General features: G+C 32.3%; 1 protein-coding gene across 1 annotated transcript; it reads left to right on the forward strand.

Annotated features, from left to right (window-relative positions):
* Positions 1-6,858: 6,858 nt before the first annotated feature.
* LOC137397190 (microfibril-associated glycoprotein 4-like) lies at positions 6,859-12,428 on the forward strand. Its single transcript, XM_068083477.1, has 6 exons — positions 6,859-7,171; positions 7,816-7,878; positions 8,012-8,230; positions 9,269-9,405; positions 10,994-11,123; positions 12,373-12,428. The coding sequence occupies exons 1-6, from the start codon at positions 6,859-6,861 to the stop codon at positions 12,426-12,428; spliced, it is 918 nt and encodes a 305-aa protein (XP_067939578.1).
* The last annotated feature ends 2,416 nt before the right edge of the window (positions 12,429-14,844 follow it).

Raw genomic sequence — 14,844 nt, forward strand, 5'->3', positions numbered from 1 at the left:
ATATATATATATATATATATATATATATATATATATATATATATATATATATATGTTAACTAAAAGCAAGTGCAAAAGCATATAAAAAGAGAACTCTACACTAAAACCTAAAAGATTATTAGTGGAGTATGAAATATTTGAAAAATTATTGCGAAAAAAGTAAACTTTTAGTATTTGCGTTACAAATCTGTTTCGTGCGAAGCACTCCTCAGACGCAATTGTACTAAAATGAAAAGCTTTACCGAATGTGCCAAAATATCAGAAATGGGCTCGCTGTGTTAATAATGTAATTTAGTGCTAAGTGTAACCGAGAAGATAACTCCTAGCATGTCTGCAATTAGAAGTCAATTCATTTCTTTTATTTAATGTGCCTAAGTGTGGTTTGCATATTATGAAGTATTTTTCAAGTAAACATAATTTTATAAAACCTTTTATAAAACTGCCACCTTTTATAAAAGAAATGTCAGATTTTGAAAGTAAGATAACAGAAATGATACAAAACATCAAATTCAAGCCATACAACAATGAACTTCAACGAAAACTACTTCAAGACACTAAGACAATACAAGCAAACAATAAAATACTTGTCAAAGCTGACAAAACAACCAACTTTTACAGACTTGAAAATGATGAATACAGCAAAATGTTGCAAAATAATGTAACTAAAACCTACAAAAAAGCTGACAAGACAGCAGTAAATCAAATTACATCAAAAGACAAAGAAATAGCGCACAAATTAGGACTTGAGAAAAGAATTGAGACAATTGCAGAGAAGCAACCATTCATAACGTTAAAAGACCACAAAGATAACTTCGCAAACCACCCCACGTGTAGACTAATCAATCCAACAAAATCTGAAATAGGAAAAATAAGCAAAACTCTGCTCACAGGTATCAACAAAAAAGTGACAAGAGAAACTAGTGTAAAATTATGGCGAAGTACGGGTGATGTACTGAATTGGTTTAGAGAAATAAAGGAAAAGCAACAGCAAGCATTTATTACTTTTGACGTTTGTGAATTTTACCCTTCAATAACAGAGACACTATTAAAAAAAGCATTAGATTTTGCAAGCAACATAACAAATATCACAGAAGACGAAAAAGTAATCATACTACATGCAAAAAGATCGCTTGTATTTCACAACGACACGGCCTGGTCAAAGAAGAACTCTAATAAATTGTTTGACGTGACTATGGGTAGCTACGACGGAGCGGAGACTTGTGAATTAGTAGGGACTTACTTACTGGCCCAAATACCCAAAGAATTGACTTGCAGCATTGGACTATACAGAGACGACGGACTTGCGGTTTGCAAGGGTACACCCCAAGCTATAGAGAGAACAAAGAAACTAATATGCAACATATTTAATAAGAACAACTTGAAAATTACTATTGAGGCGAACAAACGATCAGTGAATTTTCTTGACGTAACTTTAAATCTACAAGATGGCAGCTTCAAGCCTTTCCAAAAATCCGGCAACACAATACTATATGTGCACAAACAAAGCAACCATCCACCTTCCATATTGAAAAACTTACCAGACAACATAAACAAACGATTAAACGCACTTTCATCAGATGAACAACAATTTAACAGCACAGTGCAACCATACCAAGAAGCACTCCACAAGAGTGGATACAACAACAAACTACAATATGAAACCAACATGAATAAACCTAAAAAACGTAACAGACAAAGAAAAATTACATGGTACAACCCACCATTCAGCGCCAATGTTGCAACCAATATTGGACAAAAATTCTTCAACATAGTTACAACATGTTTTCCAAAGAAACACCCACTCCACGCAATATTTAATAGACAAACCTTAAAACTGAGCTACTCAGTAATGCCAAACATGAAAACAATCATTGATGGGAGCAACAAAACCCTTAATAAAACCAGTACACTACAAAAAGAAGACAATGAAAAAAGTTGCAATTGCAGACAAAAGAACAACTGCCCTTTGGAAGGAAAATGCAGAGCCAAAAATGTGATATATCAAGCAACAGTCAGCAACAATACAAACAACCACGTAGCGACCTACATAGGACTTTGCTCAACCGAATTCAAAACTAGATACAGCAACCATAAAGCCTCGTTTAATCACAAAAACAAACAACACCACACAGAATTGAGCAAACACATTTGGAAGTTGAAAGAAAACAACTCAACATACAACATAACATGGAAAATATTAGCTCAAGCACAGCCATATACAAACAAGACAAAACGATGCAAATTATGTTTACTTGAAAAATACTTCATAATATGCAAACCACACTTAGGCACATTAAATAAAAGAAATGAATTGACTTCTAATTGCAGACATGCTAGGAGTTATCTTCTCGGTTACACTTAGCACTAAATTACATTATTAACACAGCGAGCCCATTTCTGATATTTTGGCACATTCGGTAAAGCTTTTCATTTTAGTACAATTGCGTCTGAGGAGTGCTTCGCACGAAACAGATTTGTAACGCAAATACTAAAAGTTTACTTTTTTCGCAATAATTTTTCAAATATATATATATATATATATATATATATATATTTTATTGACTGGTACTGATCTTACATAATTTTTCCCATAGCATTAGGAGTTACTGTTTTCACTATAGCATACCGATTATGACTACTACAAAAAACATCTATTCAGAAATAACAACAGCTCCTATGTGAATGTAGTTTCGGTTTTAGGATTTATTCAATTAGATTAATGCAAAGATAGTTTTATTTTAGATACCTAATTAACCAGAACAAAATCTAAAGTTCCCCAAAAGTTTTTTACAGAAAAAACAAAAAAAATTGAAAATTTCAGTCAGTCACAGAGCTTCCACCAAACTGACCTATCAGAGGTCAGCAGTTAATTAACAGTGATTAATAAATGATTGAACTATGAGTTTCCCATTGTGATGCTTATTCGGTCACAAACAACCTCTATTATAACAGCAACATTGCCTTAACTATATCTGCTCAGCATGAACTATGGTACAGCTAATCACGCTTTCATGCTTTCCAACATATGAAGGGTAACTCTCACACAGTTCAGTTCCTGCAACACCCAGTGGCACAAGAAATGTTATCTTTGCGGTACAACAAAGGAGGCCTCTTGAGATAGAGACCGTATCTTAAAAAAAGATGTAACATTCTTTAAAAGCCTTGCACAGTTTTAAGTCAAAGTTTTATTATATCAAGATCAACTCATCTATGTTTGCTCTAAAATTTTAGGTACTATTTTCAGCTACTTAGGCTTGTTTTATATAGCTTATGCAGTGATGTTGTTAGATTTTTATTATTCCTGTAAATATAACTAGAACAAATATATGAAAAAAGTTGCAAAAAATACATTTAAAACGAAGCATAAAGGCTGTTTTAGAATATTCATACATCAAACATCTATAATTTCCCATGCTTTACCATTTTTTGCTAATTCATTTAGCAAATACCTAAACTACGAATTAATAACAAATATTACATTCATAAAAAGGGATAGCATAATTAAAATATCTTTTAGGTACCTTTTGGCCAATAAGGCTGCTGTTATAAGGCTACAATTTCAGCTACTATATTTACTAGCACTCGCTATAGAAACCATCAGTTAAATTATGAATAGTAATGGCAGGTGTTACTAGAGAAAATGCCAGAACATATAACGATAATCAGAGCATTCATCAGTATTTTTTCAAAGATGTATTATGTGTATTTGTATTGAGATTGAAATGTTGCGGATAATAATGAATATGCTGTTCTCACACACTTAGTTGACTTTTTATTCAAACAATCAAAACTATACTGATATAATTTATATGAATATATTTTACTTCCAAATCCATGAGAAAGTGGCCCATCATGGTGTTGATTCACTAAAACTGTCCTTAACTTTTACTTCTGACTAATTTTGAGGTTGAGAGATTCAGAACAATATATTCATCTTATCTTTACATTATCCACCTTTTCTCACAAGTCTACTACAAGACCAAGTTTATGTGAGCAATAGTTAACCCAAAGCGTCATCATATATGTTACAGGGATCAATGTTTTGGCCAACAAAAAGAACGGAAAATAAATACAGCGCCCAGTTTTGTAACAAACATTAAAAATGGAAAAATAAGCATAAAATTATTAGTCTAGAAATGTCAATGAAAAACAAAAATAGACTGCATTTTACGAACGCAAGTCTAATAATGGCAAAGCATATCGTGAGTGTTATACGTTTATATTTAGTACATCAGCATCATTATGTATGTTTGAAGCTGGCGCCAAACAGTTACTGAGAGTACAGTCTATGCTATGAAAACAAACATGCAGCTAGCAGCATATTGCAATGTTGTGGCAGGCAAATAATTGATTGAAAGGAATGTTTGTTGATCCACTACCAATATCTTATTGCAGTCCGAATCTAGGGTTTGAAGTGATAACACTCCTGTTTGAACTAGAGAGTGGCAGCTGTATCTGATAAAAAGTTGACTCTTTTAAAACTGTTTATATAAGGCAGATAAGAAAGTAGCAGCCATCATTTTGTATGCATTTGCTTGCTGATGACATACACTATTTATAAGTTACCAGTATTAAGCAGCAGAAACTACTTACTTAATCTTTATTAACTGTGATCACAATCAGATCAAAACTATAATTATAATAATCATTCTTCAAAGAAAAACATGACCTCTGTCAGAGCAATGTTAGCAAATATACCTATTTAACCAGGATTTTCTCAGTTTAATAGAAACTACCTTTGGCTGCAGCCATATCTGTGTTTGCCTTTACTTGAGAATTTTAATTGCAGCTTTGATATTTAAAAAATCAGCACAAGGTTGTCATTGATCCAGCTAATAATGTTGATTCTACCTTACCATGAGACTGGAAGCTCTACAAATGACAATTTTACTCAATTTGGAAATAAACAGTATATAAACATAGAATACAATTAGAATACAAAAAAACCTTTTCTTATACATAAAGTGTGGCAAATATACTGCACGAAATTAAAAGTTATTGTCAGTATCTCCAGCGAGGGGATTTTGAAGGGAGAATGAGACATGCCTATTGGTTTTTTCAAACCAACTCACTAGATAAAGTAACAAAGTATAGCATATATTTACTAATGCTCACCACTAACTGAAAAACAGCGAAGTGTCTGCTAATAAAATACATCCCACCGTTTGAAGGGAGTCAGTGTGTGTGAGCTACATTTGTACTTTAACCAGCAAGGCAAGTGTACTACAATATAAGCGATTGTTACCAATTTAACTACAAAATAAATCCTCTGGTTCACGACAGAAGGTTTTTTTTGCAAGTTTCTATTGTTTCTGACAGTGAATAACTCATAAATTTCATTTGCATGTCTTATTTGAACAATTGTATATTCGGTTTGAGTTTAGTCAGAGATTAATGTTAGTATTGGAAAAATTCAACAACAGCGACAAAAAAACATATTTGGTTTTAGTTGTATTTCAAAATTTTAAAATTATTAGTCAATTTTTTATCATTACAAACCTGGAAAAATGAGTTAACATTATTTTTTAGCAGCAAAACTAATAAAAAAACATGGTTTAGGAAAAATTAATCAAACTTTACAAATTATTTAATGTAATTTTATAGTCAAAGTATTTTAGGTACTAAAATTTACTAGGTGAATCTTTTATTTAACGAATTTGAAGTAATTCGGTAAAAATGGTCCTAAAAGTTTTTGGTTCTGTGTTATGCTTTGATGCTTTGATTACTTTAGCATATATGTGCCTTCTGTACTGCAAAACCGAGCTGATTGGTTTTACCCATTTTACTTCACTAGCGCAGAGAAGCCAAAAAACGGGGACCTAAACTATTTATATTTATTATATAAAGTTTGTCGCTCCTCAATTAAACGCCATAGTGACTGGTATGCCTTCATGCTACTCAATTACATATTTCTGAAGTATAAGCTTATAGTAACTTGGTTTTTGTTTGTTTGTGTGCATTGAGGTTGAGTTGATGTCAAAAAGACAAAATTGGCCTAATTGAGACCCGACCAAGCCGTAAGTGGAAGAGTATTGGGTGTACATCACGCTTAATCAGTGATGATTGAATACTTAATTACTCAGTTAGGTTAGATAAATGCTCTTAATAGTTGCTAAAATAAATTGTTATTCTATTAGAATTGATACATCACAGTTTAAGATTTGAATTGAAAATAAATTATTTTGACCAGAATGTTAATTGAACTAGTATATGAGATTGCAACAAGGCATGGTTTAATGTCACTGGGTTAGTTTGATTGGAGCCCGAAATGGTTGTTAGCAATCAGGCTATTTAATCACAATCAGAGGCAATCCAAGTTATATTTTTAGCATTTTATGGCAGTTCCCAGCTCAGTAATAATATTTGTTTCGTCAAAAACATTTTCGAAAGTCAACATTATCTTCAACAACTTTGTTTATGTGATTTACATGCGAATGTTTCTTACTAAAACATGGATGTCAGCATCCGCTGCTGTATGGAGTTCTTTATTGCAGCATGATGAACTTCACAGTATCAAATGCATGACTTTTCTGTTGACACTACTAATCTTATCTTACCGGTCACCAGCTTGACGTTACAAATATGTTACAAAATATTTACTCAGTCAACATAATGTTGATAAGCAGGTGACATGCAGTCTACTTCCTGGTTACTACTCTTATTATGGTGAACTTTGTCCACCAACGTCATAGGATAATGTGGGTGGTCTGTTGTACATTAAGCCACAAATAAATACAAGTTTGATCAATGCCAATGCTTTGATTGGCTTGTGAGAGGAGCTAATCATGTGCTCATTCTTTTAGTATATAACTACAGGATGCAAAGTGATTAGAGCAGTAGAAACTTGACAACTTTACCATGTCGACTTTTCCACAAACCACCCTGCTCATTCTGCTAATATCAGTTGTACAATCTAATGTTATTGAACCTGGAAGTGTTGAGCAAAACTTGTTTTTTTATCAACAGCAAATCCTTACTATTCATCAACTTCTAAAGGCTGATTGCCCTGACCTTGACAGGTTTAAACGTGAACTCAACGATGATCACCTGAAGTCTCTAAACTTAGAGTTGGCAAAGCTTACACTAAACAGATTGCTGCAAACTCTTAAGTCATGTCGTTCTGATGCTTCTAAAAGTCATCCGGTAATGACCAGCTCTACCACCACACCAGGTAATACATGACTTCTACAAAGTATGCATTGTTTTCTATATAACTCTACTAGCTTCTATAAAATCAATCCCTCCTTGTACAATCAGCTTGATATTTGGAGTCCTGATGATAATTATTTTTTGCAAAATGCCCAGCTTACATAAACTCTCAAAGTCAAAAACTGCTTATAGAAATATTTACACATAATCTACAGTACGAAGATTATCATTAGAAACTATGAAAAGAGAGATCACAACATGGTGGCAAATGAGTGGTAATTGAATACTTTGTCTATTAAAATTGTTTTCGTTCTAGTAGTGAGTGACAGGATTTCAGTCTTGTTAAGAGTAATTTGCTATAAATGGCCATAATTTCTCAAAATATGCTTATTGTCTAACCAGTACAACATGAATTGCAAGGTTCAAATGTTCATGTTTTCTTTTGTTTAGAAATAAATCATTTTAACATGCAAAGTTAATCAGTCAAACTTGAAACAGTAAGAATATTGAATACCTCTATATCACAGAAAGTTTCAACAATATGACATAGTCAAATTGGTTTGTAGCAAACTTTTCATGGATATCCCTGTGCCAGGTAAATGTATCAGAGTATATCAGTATATCAGTTTATAAAAAAATTATCTTTTAAACCATTTTAATTTACAGAAGCCAGGTCGATGTCAGCAGTGACAGAAAAAGATGCAACACAAACACTGTCTATAGCCAAAGGTAATCTCCTTTTTTCTTGCATGCAGCACATCTCATTACTGAAAAAAATTGACTATGTTACACTGTGAAGTACTATTTAGGCATTTGCTATACTAGCCCACATAATATTAGCTTTTAAAAAATGTTTTGTTAGATTGCCAAGAACATTACGAAAATGGATCAGCTACTTCTGGAGTCTACCTAATAGATCCCCCTACCAGCAACTTCAAACCATTATATGTTTGGTGTGATTTTTTTGATGGCCATGGATGGACTATTGTCCAGAAACGTTTCGATGGCAAGGTCGATTTTTACCAAGACTGGTTGCATTATAAAGAAGGATTTGGTACCATAACAGGAGAGTACTGGCTAGGTATGAAAGTTGGATTTATCTTCTTTTCAAGTATATTATTACTCTTTCACTACCACAAGCTGATGTATTGGCTAGGGTTACTATCACGTTATGGCCGGAAGCCAATACATCGGATTTTAGACAGTGTGTTAGTTTGTTTACAATTACTCAGCTTTCACTTCAGATAAACCAATAAGAATTGGTCTCCATAAAAGCAAGCTTGTTGCTAACAATATAGAATAATTAGCAGGCCTCTCACTAGCTGCTCACTCATTATCAAACAGAAGTTCACCGCAAAAAAAAAACACAGACAAAAATAACACTGCTATCGTTTAAGCCGTATAAGCTTCTAACATTCTTCGTCATTGAGACTCCATTAACTCTATATTGAGTGATTCCAATTATTTTGGTGCATGTATTCCAGGAAAAAATTGTACAAGTAACCGAATAATAAGGCGACAATCGAAATACCAATAATGAAATCATTAGCAAAATAATGTTGGTATAGCTTGTAAAACTTTTTGCTGATTTCAAATGGCGTTGAATTAAGATTTTTTTAAATTTTCAAATGAAAAATTGTCTTTTCAACAACTTGCTTTTTACGGTATGTGGATAAATTATTTATTTCTCCAGTTAACACAAACTTAGTGACGCTATGTCAACATTTGTGTGAACACAAAACATAAATTCGGGCAAAGCTAGAAATAAATTTGGTAGCGAAATAGTTAACACACGTTATCATCTACACAATAGATGTTTTTTCCGAGGTTGATGTTTAAACAGACACCCAAACAAATAAATAAAAACATAACATTCAAGTCTTTTCTGCCTGTGTTGTAAAATATATAAAACCTGTAAGTTTTTGTGAATTAATTAAAAAAATTGAACACTAATCAGTTGATTCAACAATTAATTTTGCTACTTCAATGCTAAACGTAATGCTAAAACAAACTGGACATCCTTGTGGATATCATGACCAAAGTTAATATTTTCATAATGTATGAAAGCCTGCATTTAAATTTGTATTGCTTTAATATTATTCATATTATTATATTTCAGGACTAGATAAGATTCACGCATTAACTCAGTCTAATAAGAAGCTGAACATTCTTCTTAAAGCAGCTGATGCGACTACAAAGTCAGGAACCTGGTCGAGATTTTTAATTGACAGTGAGGGAGACAACTACAGGCTAAATGTGAGTACACAGCACATAGAGAGGCATGAAAATAAATGAATGTTATTAGTGAGGGAGAGACAACTATGACGCAATTGTGAGTAGATGAGGTCATGTGAAAATTAAATAATGCCAGCAGTGAGATTTACAACTGCAAGCTGAATGGGATTACATAATTCACAGGGACATAAGGAAATGAATGTATGCTAGGAAAGATACAAACCACTTTCAGGAATAAGTATGTACATAGTACATTCCAACAAAAGAAAATGATTGTATGCTGGTAATGAGACAAAAACTACAAGTTATTCTCATATTTGTGATTTATAGAACATGTATTATCTAAAACTTGAAAGCAATGGTATAAACAGAACAGCTGTATATATATACTCGTGATTCTTGGCTATAATAAGATACATGTCTGTCTGTTTGTATGTCTATCTAAAGCCACGCTAAGAGCATTAGAAAAAAGACTACCTAACACAGGAATAAAACCTGAGGCATATGATCTAAAGTCAAAAACACACTCACTACATTACCTAGTCACCTTTAGAATTTACCGGATAATTGTGATAATGTGGTGGCAAAACGCTGAGAGCAGTGCTGGCTGTCTATAAATAATTGTTATAAGCCATATTGTTTAAAAGTTACAATAAGGTTTAATTGCCATTTTTAATTATTATTTTTTTCTTAGTAAGTAACTTTAGATAAGTAGGTCCATAGCAAAAGATTTAATTAAAATTAAGCAAACTTTAAGGAATAAAAGTGCCAACAATTCGCTTCATTAAGCACATTCTTTCATCATTAAAATCAATAAGACAGAAAAACTAGGCTTGAAGTTTCTAAATAGACTAATACAAAGTTTTACAAATTGGTTTGAAAAGGTTTGAAGAGGTTTTTTGTAAGTTTTCAAGAAACTTTGTTTTTGAGATTGTATTTACAATTATCATTATGAATTGAAATTTTCTATCAGCCTAAAACACTGTTCTAAAAAAACAACAAAATGATAGTAATGATGCACCAATCTCCCAATTTTCTTTGTTAAATAAAACAGTTGTTGTACAGATTTATTTCTTTGATCACTTGGTAAAAAGCAAAGTGCAATCTGTAACGCCAGTTAACCAGCATAAGTTGAATTAGTGTTTAATAAACTTATATAATTACAAATTTCTATATTTTTAACTTTTAACAAAGTTTTAAGTTTTTTTACAAAAAATGAAGGAAGTAGTAAACTATTAGGGTTGCTAGCAATTTAATAAAATATACTCTCATACACACACAACCTAACTTACAGATTTGTTGGAAAAGTTTATTAACCCAAAACCAATCATATACTGTATGTCCTGTCTGGTATCACATCTGACAATCAGAGAATTAAATTCACTTCAAGTTTTGCCAATATCTTAATGGGATATATTTCTGTAACCCTCAAGATCTAGTGCACATTGCCAGTCAAGTTTTTGGGCTCTCTTAGTCAGTTTACACAATTTTATGCCATCATTTCTAACGGAGAAAATAGAAGCAAAATAGATATAACTACAGTATGATAAAGGATTAAAATGATATCTTATATATGTTGATTAAAAATGTTTCTTTTTTGGTGTAACAGATAAGTAATGCTGGTTATGAAGGAAGCTTAGATAGCTCTGCTTTGTTTTACCACGATGGAATGGAATTCAGCACTCCCGATCGGGACAATGACGATGATGATTCATACAATTGTGCTGCTGCTATCGCAGGTTTGTACTGCTAGTGCACTTTCTTTACTTAAAAACCGATATATATATATATATATATATATATATATATATATATATATATATATATATATATACATACATTTATATATATATATATATACGTATAATAGCTGTAACACCCAGCGTTGCCCGAGTAATAAAAATGTCTGTGGACCAAAACAAATTCATATAACACACAGATACAACATTTACCATTGTAGTTTTCAAACTTAAAATCATGAGAAAAAATTTTTAAGCAGTTCAAATTAATTAGAAGAAAAAAGAAAACAACTGTAAAGGTTTTCAAGCTCTTTTAGACAACTACAGCTTTTAAATTTTATATCATGAAAAAAGTGTTTTGCTGAAATTAATTAGGAAGAAAATAAAACTGTAAATATATTAAACTGTAAAGTAATTTGCAAGTAATGGCTAAATATTTGCTGTTTAGCTATGGTTACAATGAAAAGTTTTTCATTAAATAAGGTAATAAAGAAGACCATTTTATTTTTATATAATTATAATTTAGTATAATTACGTATAAGTTATTTTTATTTAACATATAGCAACAGTTGCTATTCTAAATTTCAAACTGCATATTGTGAGAAAAGAGTATTGTGTATTTGAAATAAATCAAGAAAAAAATAAAAAAAACTGTGAAGGTTTTTAAACTTTTTCAAACAACTTTAACTTTCAAACTTTATATCACAACAAAAAGGTTTTGTGCAAGACAACTAAATTAAAAATAAACACCTTTAAAGGTTTTCAAACGACTGTAAATTTACAATTTCATAACTTTCAGCATTGTGTAGGAAGGTTGTTTAAAAACCAAGTTGTTCTAAATCCAAAACACTCGGTCCCATTAAAATAAAACTATGTAAATTTTTTAATCCGTTGTAAAACAAGAAAAAAACTTCAATAAATTTTTTTTTTTCAGTAAATTATTTTTTAACGTTTTACATCATAAGCTGTACTGTATACAGTATAGTATAAATAGGAATGAGTAGATATAGATCGTATTAAACTTTAATCAAAAGTGTTCTATATATGATGTTGGAAATAGAAAACAAAAGTAAACCTTTGGTATGTTTAGCTCTTGAAACATCAAAGACATTAGAGGCTAAAATACAATACTAAAAATTCAATAAGAATGATAATAAAACAGTTAAAGATGCAACAGATCAGTTACATCAAAGATTGTAAGAAAAAGAAAATATAAACAGCAATGGCATGTTTACTTTACTCTTTAAAGGAAAGTCTCCACTAAAACCATTTAGGGTAACTCGACAGCAAGGGTTATCTCCCTAGGAATGTTTTTTAGTAGAGAAGGCGCTGTCCCAGATGGTTCCTCACTTTGTGTGAAGAATTTATGCATCGTGAAATGCTTCCCATTTGTTACCAAATATTTCCATGCATTGCCGGAGCTTTGTTAACTGCTACACGCGTGCTCCAGTTTGGTGAAGAGCCAAGTTTAGATTTGAGCTCCGAGATGACTAAATCTCAAAATGTTCGGTAAAAAACATAAGGCTAAAATAATTAGCACGCATATGGAGTATGCGGTATATGATAGCACAGCTAATCATTAAATCGTGGTGGTTCAGTGGTAGAGCGTACGCATATTAATCTTGTTGCTGTTTTTGTAGAGAGTTCAAATCCATCAGACAACAGAATATTATTATCCAGATTTTAAGATCTATAGCTGGAGGAAGAGACATACTTTCGAATTTACATATGTATATATATATATATATATATATGTATATATATGTATATATATATTGGTATATGTTTGTATAAACAAATATTTATATGTACTTCGATATATACCTCACTATATATAAATTATATATATATACTCATGCTACAGACAGTACTGTTTCGGCTATTGAAGCCTCATCAGTGCAGCTCAGAGCTATATATATATATATATATATATATATATATATATATATATATATATAAAATTGGGTGAAAATGAAAGTTAAAGTTAAGTTTAAAACAACTTTATTACTAATAGTTTCATATTGCCATGCAATAATCATCAGATAAAATTGTTAGCGCTGAAAACGACTTATATATAGATGGAAATAAAAGCGTAGGTCTTAAAATACCTAAATACACCACTGATACGTAGGATTAAAATTAGCAAGCAACACGATTTAAAGCCTCAACAATGCAGAAGCTTAAAAGTTAAGTCTTAAATTTGCTTAAAAGGAATTTGCCAGCATGTCTACATGTTGAAACTAGTTCACAGCGTTTGTTTAAGGTAGCAATGTTAGGATTGTATATAATATAAAATTTCTCATACAGACATAGGTTGCATCTGCCTGTGGTCTTGTTGTATGATGTAGCTCTTTTGACTATGCTCCACTTGATGTTATATTCTATGCCTTGGTCTTTTAAGGTCCATATGTGCTTACTGAGCTCGGTACTTGATCTTTTCTCTACATTTCTAAAGGTTGTCATATGATTGTAATAGCGTTGTTTGAATGTGGTGTCAGTCAATCCTATGTAATGTTCGTCCGCAGATTGATCATTGGTGGTGACTGTCGCCTTATATATAATTGACTTGCTCAGGCACTTTCCTTGTAGTGGGCAGCCATTCTTATGTCGGCAGTTGCATTCTCTTGGTTCTGTAGTTATAGGTGTCTCATTGTGATGCTGCAGCAATCTGGTATTATGAGCGCTAATGATACTGCTCACATTGTTCATACAGCTGTAGCTTAATTTCACAAAGTTTCTATTGAAGATCTTACGAAGAGCGTGTGATTTAGGGAACTCTGTGTCCAGGATATTAAAGAAAATCTTACCGATGTTACTAGCTACATTTTTACTGAATGGCGGGTTGTACCATAGTATCGGTCTTCGTCTGGTATTCTTGTCTCTGTTTTGCGCATTGTTTGTCGGGGCAGGCTGAAACACAAGCTTGTGTTTGTGTCCGCTTAGATTGAGTGCCTGCTGGTATATGTCAGTTTCGGTGGTAAATGTGGAGTTGTCTGATGACAAATTGCTCAGTCTCCTATTTATACCTAGTGGTATATTGTTTATTACTCCAAGTGGATGATTGGACTTGGCGTGTACATATTGTGGATGTGTATTAGGCTTGTGGTAAATTCTGCGTATACCGGTCGTCAGGTTTAGGTTTACATCTAAGAAGTTGGCCACCTTTTTGTTCGCCGATATAGTTATGCGTAGTCCGTTCTTGTGGAAGATAGAGCAGAGTTTTTTCTTGATTTTCTCAGCTTCTCTTGGGGTCTTGTTGGTTATTCCTAGGCCGTCATCTCGATATAAACCGAAAGTATTGCCTATCTCATCTTGGATCTGCTTGAGTATATAGGCTCCAACCAGCTCACAGCATTCCGCCCCATCATAGCTTCCCATAGTAATGTCAAATAACTCATTGCAGGTTTTCTTTTGCCATGGTGTATTTTGGCTGAACAGCAATGACTTTTTGGCGTGCATTTTTGGCTTCACCCAATTTTACATCGCTCTATTTTAATATTGAGCACTTTCATGCAAGAGACTGTGCATACTGCATCTACTGTATATATATATATATATATATATATATATATATATATATATATATATATATATATATATATATATATATATATATATACCCATATTTCCGAGTTAGGAGTTGAATAAATATATACCAGTTAGGAGGTTGCGGAATATAAGGGATTAGGAGTTAACGCAAATATATATGGGTAAGCCTCCT

Source organism: Watersipora subatra, chromosome 5 (genome assembly GCF_963576615.1).
Source record: "Watersipora subatra chromosome 5, tzWatSuba1.1, whole genome shotgun sequence".
NCBI classification, from domain to species: domain Eukaryota; kingdom Metazoa; phylum Bryozoa; class Gymnolaemata; order Cheilostomatida; family Watersiporidae; genus Watersipora; species Watersipora subatra.